The sequence below is a fragment of the Papaver somniferum genome, chromosome 7 (assembly GCF_003573695.1).
Source record: "Papaver somniferum cultivar HN1 chromosome 7, ASM357369v1, whole genome shotgun sequence".
NCBI classification, from domain to species: Eukaryota; Viridiplantae; Streptophyta; class Magnoliopsida; order Ranunculales; family Papaveraceae; genus Papaver; species Papaver somniferum.
Window position 1 is genome coordinate 22295405 of NC_039364.1, and position 17177 is coordinate 22312581.

The 17177-nt window shown below is 37.5% G+C and overlaps 2 protein-coding genes across 2 annotated transcripts; both read right to left on the bottom strand.

Annotated features, from left to right (window-relative positions):
• Window positions 1-249: 249 nt before the first annotated feature.
• On the bottom strand, window positions 250-5781 carry LOC113296677 (GDSL esterase/lipase At4g16230-like). Its single transcript, XM_026544987.1, has 6 exons — window positions 4132-5781; window positions 1709-3787; window positions 1420-1550; window positions 1081-1326; window positions 722-980; window positions 250-624 (listed from the first exon to the last, which is right to left on the bottom strand). The coding sequence occupies exons 2-6, from the start codon at window positions 2232-2234 to the stop codon at window positions 392-394; spliced, it is 1395 nt and encodes a 464-aa protein (XP_026400772.1). The 5' UTR covers window positions 2235-3787; window positions 4132-5781; the 3' UTR covers window positions 250-391.
• On the bottom strand, window positions 2776-6107 carry LOC113294338 (pentatricopeptide repeat-containing protein At5g16640, mitochondrial-like). The gene is made up of 6 exons (XM_026542730.1): window positions 5953-6107; window positions 4895-5851; window positions 4476-4786; window positions 3654-3787; window positions 3324-3420; window positions 2776-2879 (listed from the first exon to the last, which is right to left on the bottom strand). The coding sequence occupies exons 1-6, from the start codon at window positions 6105-6107 to the stop codon at window positions 2776-2778; spliced, it is 1758 nt and encodes a 585-aa protein (XP_026398515.1).
• Between the last annotated feature and the right edge of the window lie 11070 nt (window positions 6108-17177).

Here is a 17177-nt window from a genome sequence, read left to right on the forward strand (position 1 = left end):
CTTCACCAAGGCTCTCCCAACTAAATTACAATGCAATACTCTAACAGTAGTGCGGAGCCTTAAATCTTTTTATAGGAGTGCAAAATGTCAGTAGGAGGGCTTGAAAGCCTAAATTCTAGAAAAAGTTTAGGCCTGGGAGCCAGTTGCACACCCATGTTATACACTGGCTCCACCCCTGGTAACAATACTCAGAATGTGGTTTGAAAATATCTTAATTGTACGGAAATCAAACTCTTGCTGCAACCAGCATATAAAATAAATATCATTAGAGTAAGATATTTTCAGACTGATATTACAGCTTTTAAATTTTACCCAGTATTCTTATATATTTGCATAAAGATGAGAGAAACATACAGAGCAATACTAACACAATGAAAAACAGCTGATCTTTTTAAAGCTTCTTCTGGCCGACTAGCTTTCTAATATTTATTGGATACATGTCATTAATGTTGCCATCAACCATTCGTTTGGCAACGACTGCATTGGCAGCATCAGTAGGATGAGCATTATCCCAAAATATATACTTGGATCGGTCTGGACAAAGTCTTGCATCTGGAACACAAAAAGACAAGCCTCCGAACCGACCAAATTTAGCACAACACGCAGAGCTATTATCCTCGAATCCTAAATTAAGCAGACAAGCAAACTAATTAGCATGATTCATATCTGCATACAAATTCGAGCTTTAAAAAAACTGGATATGCAAAAATTGGTAGCTTACCATGAGCTTTATAATTATGGAGGAGATCGGAGAAAATGCGGTAGATATCTGCATAGACAAATTTTGCTCCAACAAGTTTCGAGTTCAGCTCCCTTATCAATGCCTTCAATTTCCTGTTAAATAACATTGCTGCGTTGTTTATTTGTTTACTGCAGGTATCTGGCGCCCATAGTTCGCTAAATTCTCTTACGGTTGGGATGCAACCAATAACTGGAATATTTTCCACAACAATTTTTCTTGCATCCAAGTTATACAAACTCTGCATACATTAAGCATGAACAGGTTCAGTTGTCAGAATATTTTTAAATTGCAGTAAAAGGTGGATATGAGTGAAAACTGAAGTAAATTTTTACTCTTACTGTTAGTTGAATTCTGAATTCTGAGATCAATAAATCTGTGAACACGTCCACGTTAACAAATATTTGGTCAGGTATTGAGAAAATTGGAGTGAAGTAGTTGTCGAGGTAATCATTACAACCAACAGCAAAATTGAAGATAGCGTTCTTGAAAAGTTCTGAAGCTGCAGTAGAACCGAGACATCTGATTATGTACTGCCTTGTTTTTGCGAAATTATCAATTTGCGCATACAAGTTTATCCGCGCTCCCTGTACATGAAATTTTTGCTAATTATAAATGAGTTCACTGTGTTACTGAATGTAAAGAAAATCAAGAAAACTTATGAGATTAAGCTAGCTTACAAAGAGATAACCAGTTTTGTTGAGAATTCCGGCACCACCAGATGCATAATTGACTCCATGGAAAACAACTTCTCCAACAGTAGCTGGATCATTGGATGGTGGAATGAACTTCTTCAAACCCAATTCCTGACCTGTACATGGACTTAAATCAAAATTTGCTAAGGAATTAGAGTTTACACGCTTTATAAGCAATGGTTTTTAAAAAGTACCAGGGTATATCGTTCTTAACATAAAATGTGCTACATAACCAAAACCCCGCCATTTCATGGTGGTTCAGAAACTGACTGACCTACGATGTCAATAACTGTTCTTCCGTTAGTGTATCGTCCAGTAGGTTTTCCACCAGGAAAATCAATCCCACTAGGGTAGCTGACAGCTTTTGCAATTGTATTGAGGTGGTTATTGTTTCCAACGTCGGCCAAAGAATCTCCAAATATAAATATAGCAGGTGGATTATAGCCAGTACTGGTGTTCTTGCACTGATCTAAAGAACTCCCAGACGAACAAAATATTCCTAGTAATACATGAAAAATCAGAAGAAAACACCAATAGTGAAACAATGATGAAGATATGACCATGGTTAAAATGCCTTCAGAAGGTTTTACTCTTACGTAAAAGAACTGTATGGGAAACCATCTAACTTCACATTTATAAAACACTTGATGCATGATAACTTCCACGAAAAAGAAAAATGCAAGGCCTAACCTTTTGTAGTGTACCACATAAAAACCATAAGCTCTTAATTCCATTTGGAGCCAAAAAAATATCATTCTATAACCAAAAAAACAAGAGCAAATAAGGAAAAAAAACAGCATTACAAGCTGTAGCTAAGCCCACCTGAAAATGACTTGAAAGAATGGAAAGGGACAGAGAACAACCAACTTTCAACTCTGAGAGGGTGTGATGTCTTAATGCATCAGCACAACAATTTGCTTCACGTAAAGCAAAGCTGAATTCAACTTTGCCGAACAAACTCACTTGAGCCTTGATATACAGAATGATATTCATAACCTTCCAAGGGATTATATCATAACCTTGAAGAATGAAGATAAGAGATTGAGAATCATTCTCCAGGATTACGTCATTGGATTCACTGCAGTTCAACATTTCTGAGAAATGAATTCCATCTCTTAGACAAAGATCCTCAGCAACAAGAGGTCAGATTGCCTTGCCGTGTGGATTTCGCCACCCAGGAATTGTCCTCTCTGATTACGAGCAGTTGCAGCTGAAGAAGATTTACCATTTTGCCACATAAACTGGAAATAAGTTCTTCTCCAGCTGTTTAGATTATTGCTCCTTGTATGAGTTAAGCATCCGTCTGTCATACCTAATTACCTTTTAGATATTGGGTCTTTCTCAAAAATGATGTTGTTCCTCGATTCCCAGAATTCCACCACAAGCAAGCTCCAAAATCAAAAGCTTTACTGTTATCTTTGGCAAGAAGCCACACAATTGCCTCACTTAACAACAATGAAACACATGATAACTCAAACAATCATGAGAAATGAAAAGAGGGAAGGAAAAACAAACGCAGCACATAGACAAACCATTAAGAAATCCAAGTTATGGGCCTTCTTAATCTTGAACTAATTTTCATTTAAAACTAAAATAACATCAACTTTCTGAAGGGACACTTCTGTCCCGATGCACACATTCACACCCTCGAACATGAATGAATTGCAACATACAGGGAACAAAGACTACATTGTGGGAGTAACATTAAAAAAAAAAAGTGTTAATAGTATTAGAACAACCCTAGTTGATTCATTTCTTTCAACTTTCTGTTAAAGGAATTGACACCATCAACATTTCTGTTATACTAATCCTAAGTAGGCTATCATCTCCGCAAGGAGGAAATGAGCATATTCTGCCCTAAACAGCTATGCATGGGATTACAAACTTACGATACATTGACATGGCAGCTATAACCAAGCCACTTGATATCATTAACATGAATGGTACCAACAGGAGGAGCAATCTACCCACTGAATAATCTTTTTCCTAAAGTATCAATGAGATTATAAAAGAGTTCTCTATGAACAGCTATATGTCATAACTTCGAAACACAATTCAAATTGTATCGATGAACTTCCAAGATGGATCTCTTCGCAAGTTGATGGAATGTTTACTTAAGCACTCATCCTCAGAACATGAAAGTTGAATGAATTCTGAAAAGACATTAAAGGTTTTTCTTAAATTTCAATTGTGATTTTTTTTTTGTTCATCAAGTATACCTGCTTTACCTGGTAACCCAACAAGTAAGCCCTATCAGAACGTGTAAGGACGATACAACAGATGGTGTTGGTGATTTCCATAGCATCTAACTCTTTGCGAGAATGCCTAAACTCTGAAGTGTGCTTGTAAGTCCCTACAAAATACGAAATCCACCCGATTAAAAACCTTAACTGTTTAATAGGAAACTTTTGGTAAGAAAACTAATGTGCGTTGAGTAAGCATATGCTATAAACCTCAAATTAACAAGAGCCTTCAAAGGAAAGAGAACAAGCAGCTAGAAATCAGGTAGCACCAGGAGGGAATATAAGGTATTAATCAGCATGTACTCCCTTTTCAAATCTTTTGATTTGCACATATACTAAGCACCTCCATAGCCCAGACACTATTTGTTTTCAGAAACAGAATCCTTGTGCATGAGTTTTGAGGGTTGACACAATACTATAAGCTTTTAGCTGATCTAGCAAAAAAAAAATTTACCTGGGAGGAAATCACAGAATCCCAGGGTACAAATTCTCTTTCATGAATGTCATGAAGAAGTTGCAATGCCCTGTAGTTTACGTTGCTCCAAGAAATCCTTGAATGATGGTACCATAAGTCCTAGCATCAGGTAAAAACCCGTCTCTTTCATTTCGAAGATTAGATTGTTCATTGTTAGCCTCGAATAAAATTCCATTCCCCAGAGTAAATCATTGTGTAAGGCACTAATCCTCTGTCTGGGATTTCATCAAAAAAAATTTGTTGCATTTTCCAATTGGCCACCCTCTCGAAAAACCCATGAATAACAACATTGTGCGTGTCAATATTAGCTTTAACACTAGTACTTTCAGCGGTTTTATATAATGCAATAGCCTTCTCAAGATGTCCATTCTTGCAAAGCCCATCCAGCATTGTACCATATGTAACTTCACTTGGAGATAAGCCGAAAGACTTCATCTCCATAAACAAAGTCTGTGCACTCCCAACTCTTCCATCCCGGTATAATCCCGCTAATAATATATTATAGGTAACTACTGTGGGTTTAAACCCATTTTGTTTCAGATTCTTGAAGAGCTTCATAGCTTCGTGCAACTTCCGACTCTTGCAATACCCATCAATCAGTATATTGTAACTAATAACACTGGGTTCAAGACCCCTATTGACCATTGAATCAAACAGTTACACCGCTTCTTGCAACCGACCTATCAAACATAGACCGTCCATCATCGAATTATAAGTAATCTCATCTGGTTATATGTCTAACTTACACATCAGTACAAATAATTCATGAGCATTTTCCAGCATCCCTTGTTTACAGAAATAATCTATTAACATGTTAAAGGTAACCGTATTAGGTAGGATCCCTCGATCCAGCATTTCATAGAAATACTGCCTTGCTTCTTTCAATTGATTATGTACACAATGACCACGAATTATACAATTATAAGATGTTACATTCGCAGTGATTCCTCTACTAGTCATATCGTCTAAGAGTCTTTTTGCTTCGTGAAACCGGTTTGCACTGCAGAGTCCATTAATCAAAGAACTATAAACAACAACATTAGGACTGCAATTCCATTTCGCCATCATTCTCGGAAACTCCATAGCGAGACCTATTTCCCCAGTTTTACAAAGTCCAGTAACAACAGTCCCAAACATAACAACATCAGGCTGTATACCTATCTCAGTCATTTTATCAAACACTTGAAGAGCAAGAAAAATCTTTCCTTGCATACACATCCCCTTGATGAGGACAGTAAAAGTACAAACATCAGGATTTAAACCCCTCTTCAGAGTCTCACCTAAAATGCAAAACCCATGATCAACTTGGACTAATTGACAATAACAATTAACCAAAACATTAAATGTATACAAATGAGGTTCTATTCCAATCATATTCATCTTCTTATACAACATAATCACTTCTGAATAACATTCAATCTTGGATAATGATCCCAATAAAAGACTAAATATATGACTAGATGGAAATGGGTTTACTGAAATCAATATGTTAAAGTATCTTAAACCATCATCAAGCTTCTTAATGTTTCCAGACTTACATTCATCCCTAACAAAATTCTCTAGTTCTTGACTTATGCTATTATTACCATAATAATTTCTCATTAGTATTACCGAATTTGAACAAATTGTCAATGATGAGGGACGGGTTTTACCTAAGTATCTTGCAAGCATTATCAATTGAAATGCATAATTTTGTAAACTAGAAATAAAACAGAGCAGTGAAATGTTTTACTTAAGCATCCGTGTTTCACTTTGATTTTGGTCAGCGAAAATTGAAAAATTTGACCCCTTAGCAAATACCGGTGGTACTGGTTATAACAGCTATTTACAAAAAGCAGCCAGGTAGGATAATTCGAAATGATAACTCTCGAGTAGGATGGACCATTCCCGTTGGATGGACCATTCCGGACAGGAGTTGGATTAAGATTAACACTGATGGAGCAGACATGGGTCATCCCGGTTTCATGGGTGCGGGTTTCATTTGCAGGGATTCAGACGCATGAACGGTAATAGCTCTAGCTCAACCTTTAGGAATTACCACTGTCTTAACTGCAGAAACTTGGGCTCTTCTCCTAACATCAAGAACAGCAACAGAAAGGCAATGTCCAAAAGTTATCTTCGAGACGGACTCAGAGAACCTCTTGCGCTTTATCACATCTACTACTCCCCACCTTGGCACATCACAGGGATGATTAAAGAAATAAAGAATAAGATAAGACAGATACCGCAAGCTGCTATACAACACAACTACAGAGAAGGAAATCAAGGAGCAGATGGTCTGGCCAATGATGCGGCAGATGGAAGTCAAATAGGGAACTTATCAACGAAAATTTGGGACCGGGCAATCCCAGATTTTATTAATCAAATTGTTTACCATGACTCTGTGGGTACCAGATACCCACGTCAAATTGTAACCTAATCTTCCTTTAATAAAATACATACTTCAAAAAAAATGATAACTCTCAAGTTGTTGCTGATCTCAAGTGACTCCACTGACATTCTGACTTATTATATATAAATTTAATATATTATATCTGACTCAAAAATTATTAAATAACACGGTTATAAAATATTTTGAAACCCGTTCATATATATTTGTGTGTGTTTTATGAGTCGGGTTGAAAAGTTTTACCTGGCTCATACACGTTCGAACCAAATGATGGATTTTCACTGAAATCTATAATAACTCTATTTTCCTAATCAAATGATGGACTTTTCAGTGAAGTCTATAGCAGGTCTATTTACCAGATGAATCTGATACAAGGAAGAGTAGGAGAGCTAGAGATGGGGAGCTCATTATGGATGAAGATAACAAAAAAAATTTCTGAAGCTACGCCAACTCTATTGTACCAGATGAATTTGATACGAGGAAGAGTAAGAGTGTTGGAGATGAGAAACTCATTATGGAGGAAAATTTCGTCAATACCCATTTTCTCCTCAATTGATTCTCAAACATCATTCCATTACCCATAGTAACCATTCTTTCCAATATTGAACTTCTTATAATAATACTGACTCTAGTGTCGAGAATTTGTCGGAAATCATGGAAGGAGCTGAGGTGGACGGTTTTGGTGACATAGTAATTGATGGAAAGGAACTGACATTGTTGAACCAAGTTAATGTTGTAAGTCTGGTAATAAGTCTCTTTTTTAATTTTTTCAGTGGACGATTTCATTATAAAAGTCTATGTGGAGCTCCCAAAGGATTAGTGAAAACATCGTCCAGCTGATCAGAGGACTGAAGATGTTTTGGTAGGATCAATCCACTCAAATACCTTTTCACGAACAAAGTAGCAATTAATCTCGATGCGTTTAGTATGTTCGTGAAATACAAGATTCTGAGCAATGTGAATTGCTGCTTAACTATCACAGGAAACAATGATAGGAAGAGGACATGAAATGTGCATGTCTTTGAAGAGGTAAACTAACCATTGAAGCTCAGCTGTTATATTGGCCAAAGTACGATATTGATCTCCAGCTGATGAACGAGCCACGATAGACTGTTTCTTAGATTTCCAAGAAACACTAATATTACCTATGGTAACAAAATATCCTGTGGTAGAACGTGGAGTAATTAGGCAACCTTCCCAATCAGAGTTTGTGTAACCATGGAGAGATGGAGAACTGGATGAGGACAGAAATATGCCATGTCCAATAGTTCCTTTGAGGTAATGCAGGATATGATGAGCAGCATCCATGTGAGCTGATCTGGGATGTTGCAGAAACTGACTTAGATAATTGACTGAGTATGTGATGTCAGGACGAGTGACAGTGAGATATAGCAAACGACCAATGAGACCGTGAAAAGATCTTGGATCATTTAATTCCACACCATTAGTAGGAAATAACTTGATATGTACATCCATTGAAAAAGATGATACACGTGCCCTTGTAAGGCCAGAGTCCTTATATCAAGAACATATTTACGTTAACATTAAAAAATACCTTTTGAAGATCAAGAAACTTCAATGCCTAGGAAATATTGTAAACGACCAAGATCTTTAATCGAAAAATGAGATGCAAGACGCAACTTAAGAGAATTGATGAAGTCCATTATCTATGTCAGTGATAATGATGTCATCAACGTAGACAAAAACAAAAATTTAGGTTGTACCCCGATGATATGTGGAAAGTAAATTATCACATAACCATTTGTGAAAACTTTCAGATAGTAAAATTGAAGATAGTTTTGCAAACCATTGACGAGAGGCTTGTTTAAGGCCGTAGAGAGATTTTTTGAGTTTAAAAACTTGAGACTCACCTTTGCGTGCTAAACCCGGGGGTATCTTCATGTAAATTTCTTCATCAAGGTCCCTTTCAGGAAACACGTTCTTGACATCTAACTGATGAATAAACCACCCTTTGATAGCTGCAATAGATAGTAATACACGTACAGTGACCAATTTAGCCGCTGGTGCAAAAGTATCATAGTAATTGATGCCCTCTTGTTGAGTCTAACATTTGGCTACAAGACGAGCCTTATATCTCTCAATAGTACCATTAACATTGAATTTAATTTTAATAACCTATTTACAGCCAATGGCTGTCTTACTAGGTGGTAAATAGAAAATTATCCAATTATTATTAGCTTCTAAAGCAATGATTTCCTTGGCCATGACAGCGTACCATTTAGGGCATTTGTTTGCCTGAGAAAATGATTTAAGCTCTTCAGTAAGAATGACTGAAGCTAGAAACGCCTTATGAGATGGAATGAATTTGTTAAAAGATAAATAATTTGTCATTGGATAAAGCGAGGTGGATTTGATCGCAGCAGCGGAACAATGATAATCCTTTAAATATAAGGGTGGATGTCGATCCCTAGATGGACGAGTATGTATTGCAGGCACTGCAGATTCTAGTAAAGGAACAGTCGTAATAGGTTGTGTCAGGTCAAATGGAGATGCGGAACTATGCTCAGTATCAGACGATTGTCTGGGAGAGGCTACAGCCGATGCTTGCACTAAAGGATTAATGGCATCTGAAGATTGGTAGTTAGATGAGTGGCCCCTTGAACCACATGGAGTGACAGATGGTGGTGCAGCGGAATAAGTTGATTGTATGTCAGGATGTGATTGTTCAGAATGAGGCATTGAACAATAAATAAGAGGCCGAGTAGGATTGGATACTTCACAGTGTGGCTAGGTTAAAAACAGAGGATTAAGTATTGAGTCATAGTTTGTGTACTCAGATTGTTGGTCTGACACAGGAACATACAAGGATTGAAAAACAGATAAGTCATGAAAATGAAAGATATTTTCATGAAACACTATATCACAGGATATATAGGTAGATTTTGATTCAAAATCATAAACTGTGTAACCCTTTTGTCCATAAGGGTATCCAAAAAATATTCCTGACTTGGCACGTTGATCAAATTTGTGAGATCGTATGTTTCTTCCGAAGCAAAGACGACCAAAAAATCGAAGAGAAGAGTAATCTGGAGGTGCATGTAGAAGCATTTCATGTGGAGATATAATACCCCGATATTCAGCAGTGGTTGGTCGAATGGAATATAAGTAATGGTTTGTCCTTTCCTAACACCGAGGCCTAATGGGTTCACTTGACTGAGTTGTGGAAAAACTTCTCAGTTAAGCGTGCTCGGTCGGGAGTATTCATGGGATGGGTGACCTCTCGGGAAGATGTTGCTGGATAACCGCAGTAGTGCCGTTAAAAATCCCACATTGCTGGATAGCCACAATAGGTAAGTGAGAACAATATCGGTGTTAGTTGCGATACAACTAAGGGTGGGTTGCTATAACCGCAATAGGTAAGTGGGAACAATATCGGTTTTAGTTGCGATACAACTAAGGGTGGGTTGCTTGTACTCAGGTGGGAGAGTATGCTGGGATGTTACGCCAGATATTAGTCTCTTTTGAGGCAAAGAACGTCTACATTATACCGAGGCCTTTTCATCACAATTGGCTCCAGAGTTGGTAGAAAAACTCTGCAGTTAAGCGTGCTCGGATGGGAGCAATTCAGGATGGGTGACCTCCTGGGAAGTTGCTGATGGATAACCGGAAGGATGCCCATTGAAAACCCCACACTGCCGGATAACCGCAGTGGCTAAGTAGGGACAGTATCGGTAGAGGGACATGTCATTATAAATGGTATCAGAGCAGCCGATGACGGGTCACCTGCCGAGGGTGGGAAGGTACGCTGGAAGGGGTTGGTCCAGGTGCTTCTCATGAGGGGGAGGGAACGTCGGGGATCTGGTCTTGTATATATATTCCGGAGCCGAGGACGGCTCCAATTTAAGGTGGTGGTATTGTAATACCCGATATTCGGCAGTGGTTGGCTGAATGGAATTTAAGTAATAGTTTGTCCTTTCCTAACACCGAAGCCTGATGGGTTCACTTGACTGAGTTGTGGAAAAAACTTCTCAGTTAAGCGTGCTCGTCCGGGAGTAGTCATATGATGGGTGACTTCTCGGGAAGATGCTGCTGGATAACCGCAGTAGTGCCGTCAAAAATCCAACACTGCTGGATAACTGTAGTGGGTAAGTGGGAACAATATCGGTGTTAGTTGCGATACAACTAAGGTGGGTTGCTTGTGCTCGGGTGGGAGAGTATGTTGGGATGTTACGCCAGATACTGGTATCATAAGAGGCAAAGAACGTCTACATTATACCGAGGCTTTTTCAGCACAATTGGCTCCAGAGTTGGCAGAAAAACTGTGCAGTTAAGCGTGCTCGGGCGGGAGAAATCCAGGAATGGGTGACCTCCTGGGAAGTTGTTGATCCGGATAACCGCAGTGGCTAAGTGGGGACAGTATCGGTGGAGGGACATGTCATTACAAGAGATTTATGGGATAAAACTGGTGTCGGCAGTTTGTTGATTAGATAAGTAGCAGCCAAAATGCACTCCCCACAAAAACGTATGGGCAAGTTGGCTTGAAATTTTAAGGCTCTTTCTAAGTTGAGAAAATTTCAATGTTTCCTTTCGACAATACCATTCTGTTGTGAAGTGTATACACAAATGGTTTGATGTAGAATCCCATTATGATGAAACCAGGACTAAAGTTAATTAGATTTGAACTCAGAGTCATTATCATACCTAAATGTCTGGAGATATGGAATGACTAATGTGTTAATACCAGAGGAGATGCTGGTAATTTTGTGCCCAGACTATTTTGACAACAAAAGCAAAAAAAATATTTGAGAAACTTTAAAATTTTGGATTTTACTTTCATCAAAAACACCTAAGTACATCTAGAGTAGTCATCTACAATTGTAAGAAAGTACTTGGCACTGGTTAGAGATGCAGTAGAGAAAGGTCCCCAAATGTCAGCATGAATCAATTGGAAAGGATGCTTAGATAAAGAAACACTTTTATTAAACTTAAGGAGAGATTGTTTTGCCCTTGGGAATACATCACACAAGTATTTAAACGAAGAACAAATGTAAACAAATTTGCGAGCTAAAGAAGAAACAGATGGCCTAGAAGACAGTGCCATGTATCGATTGGATTATTTGCAGCTAGAGAAGAAAAAAATGGTTGAAAACTAAAACGGTAAAGGCCAGCGATTCGCCTACTCCATCTAATATTTTTTCTCGTGTGACGGTCTTGGAAAATACAAGACTCGTGTGAGAATTTGGTACTGCAATTTATTGTGCTTATATGTTGACTTACAAATATCAAGTTGAATTTAAAACTTGGAATGTGAAAAACATCAAGAAATTGAACCGTGGGAGATAAATTAATTGTCTTAATATGAGACACAAAGATGCTAGATCCATCTGGTAATTGAACAGTTATTGGGTTCATAAGTAATGTATAAGATGAAAAGCAATAGAGAGTAGAGCAGATGTGGTGAGTCACACCATTGTCTATAATACAGATATTAGAAGAACAGGTTAAAGTAATACCTGCAAATTTGGCAAATAGAGTTATTCCATTGCCTGCATTGTCCAGTTCATGCAATGAAAGAAGCCTGGCGTATTAAGCAACAATGATACCCAGAGCAGCAGGTGTAGGAGGAGGAACAACAACATATGCATGAGATTCTGGTTCTTGTGTATTTGGCGGGTCTTTTGGGCATCCATTCAGCTTACAACAGGTAATCCTTGTATGTCCATGCTTAGTGCAGTGATTACAGAATGTGCTTGAACGTTTATTGGTACCATTACCATTGCCAGTGTTGGACAAAAAATGCTGATTTGCCCTATTTGAACCGTTGCGAGAAACATTTAACGCAGCTAACTCAATCTGAATAATAGAGGATGATTAATACCTTGATGTTCTTCCTCCTGCCTCACCAGATTATATAGCTTAGCAACAGATGGCATCGGTTCCATCAATAAACATTGACATCTGAGTGCAGAAAAACGATCATGAACTCCCTGTAGAAATTCCATGGATCTGTCTTGATTGTGATGATCCATAAAATATTTTCCTGCTCCACAGATACATGGCACATGCGTCCTGAAAGATTCCATTTGATCCCATAGAGACTTGAGACGAGTAAAGTACATCGCAACATTAAGGTTTTCCTGTTTTAGGAAAGAAATTGATTGTTTCAAAGCAAACAGTTTAGGAGAATTGGTGCGAGAGAATAGGTTTTTGATATCCAACTATTGTTCTCGAGCATAAGGGAAAGACATGACACTTGATAAGATTTTTGGATTAACAGAGTTAGCAATCCAGCTACCAACCAAATCATCACATTGAATCCAGTGGGGAATATCATATGGAGCAGTGGGTTTTGTGACAGAACCATCAATACATCGAGTTTGGCTTTGACACTTAAGGCCTTTTTCATCCCCCTTCCCCATATGCAATAGTTATCACTGGTTAGGAGAGGAGTGTAAATCACAGTAGTAGGATTATCAGCAGGATGAATATAATAAGGACTGGATGGAGAGATACTTGAATCCTTAGTAAGTTAAGGATTGTTGGAAGATGTCATTAAAGGGTTTTGAGTTTCATCTTCAATAGCCATGATGATGCAGCTGCAGAGAAAACTAAAGAAAAAAAAATAATCTAGCTCTAAATTACCATGTAAAATATTGTTTAGGGTTTTTGTATCTCATGCAACTATGCAGAGATTTGATTCATGATTTATAATTATAGTAACTACATCATACAAGATGTTACAAAGATAAGGATATGTAAACAAAAGAAGCAAAAGAATAGGTAGACTAGAAACAGAATATCTAACTATCTATAATAAAGGAAGACTAAAACTTGTTAAAAAAACTTGACTGCTGAGAAGGTTATCTGGTGACCGGATAAACTTAATACATTGATATGAATATTCTTTCGTAGAATAGTCAAGGATTTTATCTCAAGTCACTAGAGACTCTTTTATAAACCTTAACAATTTACACAACGTTGATATCATTTTCATTTCTGAAAAATAAAAATAAAAATTAATGATAATATATTCCTCAAATTTCCAAATTTTGTTTATGTTCTCTCAATAAGCTTAGACGGTGGTCTTATTTTATTATGGAAAGAAGGGTTTCAGCTTGATATGTGCATAATTTTGGAAAACGATGCATGCTTTGGTTAAAATTGATCCTGGTAAAGGAGAATGCTTTCTTTCTTGTTATTTAAGGCACTCCCTACAAACGAGAATAACCTCAATTTCTGGGAATATATTCATGATCTTAGATTTACTATTAGCGTTCCTTGTGTAGTTATTAGAGATATTAGTATTACCTTCGATCCTAATGATATATAAAATTGAGCAAGTACTTCAATGCACAATAAAATTCATCATCTTATCAAAGTTCAGACTTGAATGGTCTTGGATTTAGTGAAAACTCATACATTTATACCAGTTATAGTCATGGTACAAGCATATTAAAGTCTATATAGGTTAGTAAAGCTTTAGCGAATACTAGTTGATTAATTATTTTTCCTGAATCTACGTACTCTTACTCACTTGAATAAAAATTGTAGTGACCACAATCATACTCTCTGAGTTTGTATAATTTTTTTGTCACTTAAAGGAGAAAATTGGAAGTTCTTTGAAAATTGGTTACAAAATTCTAGTTGTGTTAATGAAATAAAAATTTCTTGGTCTACCAAAACTTTTGGATCGGAAGCTTTAGTTTTGTTACCAGAAAAATTATCTCATCGAAAAAAAAGCACCTTTGGGAACATTCATAAAAACATAACTTACATTAAAAGTCCGCTAAATAATCTCCAGGGTAGTAATGTGGGTGGTAATTATACTGATAAAGTGTTCTGGTAGAAAAAAGATTGAATAATGGAATAACACTGAGGATAAATTCTGGAGAATAAAAACTCAAGAATATTACTTCAACTACTTTATACAAGAATACTAAATATTTTCATATTAGAGTTAACTGAAGACTTACAAGAAATACATGATAGACTATCTAAAAGCGCATATATGTTTGAGCATTGCTCATTTGAACCTGCCAAGCATTGGTATGTCAACGTTGACTGTCATACTTTAGTTTCAAAACTCAATGTCGCTTGATTAGATTACTAATGTCAACTTCGTTAGGTTAGACTACGAAATCTAGAAATGTTGAGAAATGCAATTATTACTCTGAAAACCTGGATAATTTGAAGACGTGTCGACATCAACGAACACATCATCCTTCTGTTCGAGGTTAGTAATACAAGACTTGACTGGTTTTCATTTCTATCTACGTCACTTTCAAGTTGTTTAGATTGAAAACATAACATGTGAATTTATATATATGAAATTGAACGGACCAGACACCTACCGCGCCTGGGCGCGCATGCCACAACTCTCCGATGCGCCATGATGATACTACAAACCGGGCCTTAACTCAAGGCAAATGCACGTTCATTTTCCCTTGCAAACATGCTCGTGGAGCATGATGCGACTAACTTATCTTCCACACCCTTCCAACTTACCCTTGTTCTGCAAAGGGTTTAAAATGCAGGAAATTCATCACTGAATTTCCTATCTAGCTGAGTAACTGTCATACTACCTCATCAAGTTTAGCCACAATCATCTCCTGTGTCAAGCTACCGATCTATATAATATGAGAAGCCAGCATGTCTCAATCATCTCACAATTAGATGATATGAGCGACAAAGTGCTGGACCGGAAATGCTGCAACTCACTGCGGTTGCCTACGTACCCTTCCCTACTCTAAAGGGATCAAGCACAGACCTTCGTTCATCCTAGAAGGGAAAGAAACTTAATCCAAACTCGTTCGCAAGTCCGTGACCAAGCAATAATGGTAATTCCGTATAGGTTGTTCCGTCAAAATGCACAAAGGTTGCGCATCATCGAGTCTACACATGGCATAGTGATGACTAAGCATCAAATGCCATATTTGCAAGGCTACGCAGCTATAAATGAGGTTTACGCATCATTTATACTCTTTCGGCTAAGCTATGAAGCTTACTTGACACATAGTCTGCATATGCACCTTCAACCAACTAGCCCTCCCTATATATGTTTACTTTACAGTTCTACAACTTTGGAAAGGGGAGAGGATTGATATGCCTAATTCACTATTCATGTACGTTTCCATGTGCTTCTGAGTAACCAATAATGATTTCTGAGTTTACTTCAGTGTTGCACAATGATTGCACAACATTCCTTCTGCCAATATACACATGGTATTTCTTGTAATCGATCACACCAGTTACTAGGATCGGTTACACCAATTACTAGGATCGGTTACACCAATTACTAAAACCGGTTACACCAATTACAAGGATCGATTACACAACTTCTCTGTGATCGGTCACACCAATTACTAGGATCGGTCACACTAATCACAAATATCGATCATACCATCTCAGGTGATTACTTAGGATCAGTTTCATTAATTAATCAAAACTAGTCATACCAAATCATAAGTCAGGCATTATGATTAGTTATACCAAGATACATAACAAAGTTACGATCGGTTCTACCATCTCACACATATTGGTAATCTAAATATTTGCAATGAATAGCCATACCAATAAGCCTAGCGATGTCCCTTTCAATTCATAAAACAAGTTCATGAATGTACTTCCTTTAAACAAATGTAAAACATTGTTTCTTAGGATGAGATCTTCACCTTTACCCATTCACATAATCATAACAACATTCATAAAATTATGTCGATGTCATATCCACGAAGTTCAAAAGATACGCGTTATACTTTGTAGTCTAATTCCTTAATACTATGATCATATGGTCATGTCTCACTACTAAAGTAATATATCCATACACAGCTTCGCAGTTATGTTTTCAATATAGCACGACTTGAAAGATACGTTAGGAATGAAACAGTTCAAGTCGATATTACTAACCTCAAGATGAAGGATTATGTCGTCGTTGTAGCTCTTTACTTCTTCACGTTCTTCAAGTCTTCGAGTAATACTTGTATGTCTCAATATTCTTAGACTTTCTAGTCTAACCTATATGAAGTTGTCTCTAGTACATAATCAAGAAACTCTTAATTAAATGAGTTTTGATTCACCAAAATATGACAATCAAACTTGACATACCAACGCTTGGTGGGTTCAACCGATATATGATGTAACAATATGTTTACTTGACATTTCTACAACTTTGGAAAGGGGGAGAATTGACATTCCTACTTCACTATTCATGTCCGTTGCCATGTGCTTCTGAGTAAACGACAATGATTTCTGGGTTTACTTCAGTGTTGCACAATGACTGCGCAACATTCCTTCTGCTGGATCGCTCTGGCATAGTGCTCAATGATTGCGCAACAATTACTCTGGCATAATGCATAATGATTGTGCAGCACTCGTTATGGATGTTGTACAATGATTACGCAACATTTACTCCGGAGTATTGCACAACGATTGTGCAATATTTCCTTGGTCTGCCCGATCTGGCATGATGCACAATAGTTGGGAAAATATTGGCTTTAGGCCAATAGCCTTCATAATGCGCAAAGGATGCGCTGCAAGGCTCTAGGCCATCTACCCAACTGGATTAATGCATCATTTGATGTGAGATTTGTCCCTGGGCCAAATGCCAAACATGATGCGTCATTTTGGCGCGATATTGGCCTCAAGCCAAATCTACCTCTTACCAAGCAACGAAATC

Bases quoted from the DNA above. Each gene is read 5' to 3' on its own strand.
- LOC113296677 (XM_026544987.1), bottom strand. From the start codon at position 2,234: ATGCTGTTTTTTTTCCTTATTTGCTCTTGTTTTTTTGGTTATAGAATG. The intron at 1,551-1,708 runs GTCAGTCAGTTT...GTCCATGTACAG, and splicing joins AACAGTTATTGACATCGTAG to GTCAGGAATTGGGTTTGAAG. The intron at 625-721 runs GTAAGCTACCAA...TGCTTAATTTAG, and splicing joins CCATAATTATAAAGCTCATG to GATTCGAGGATAATAGCTCT.
- LOC113294338 (XM_026542730.1), bottom strand. From the start codon at position 6,107: ATGACCCATGTCTGCTCCATCAGTGTTAATCTTAATCCAACTCCTGTC. The intron at 4,787-4,894 runs GTTAGACATATA...AATGGTCAATAG, and splicing joins TTATTTGTACTGATGTGTAA to GGGTCTTGAACCCAGTGTTA. The intron at 3,788-4,475 runs GTACTAGTGTTA...CGTATTTTGTAG, and splicing joins ATTATATAAAACCGCTGAAA to GGACTTACAAGCACACTTCA.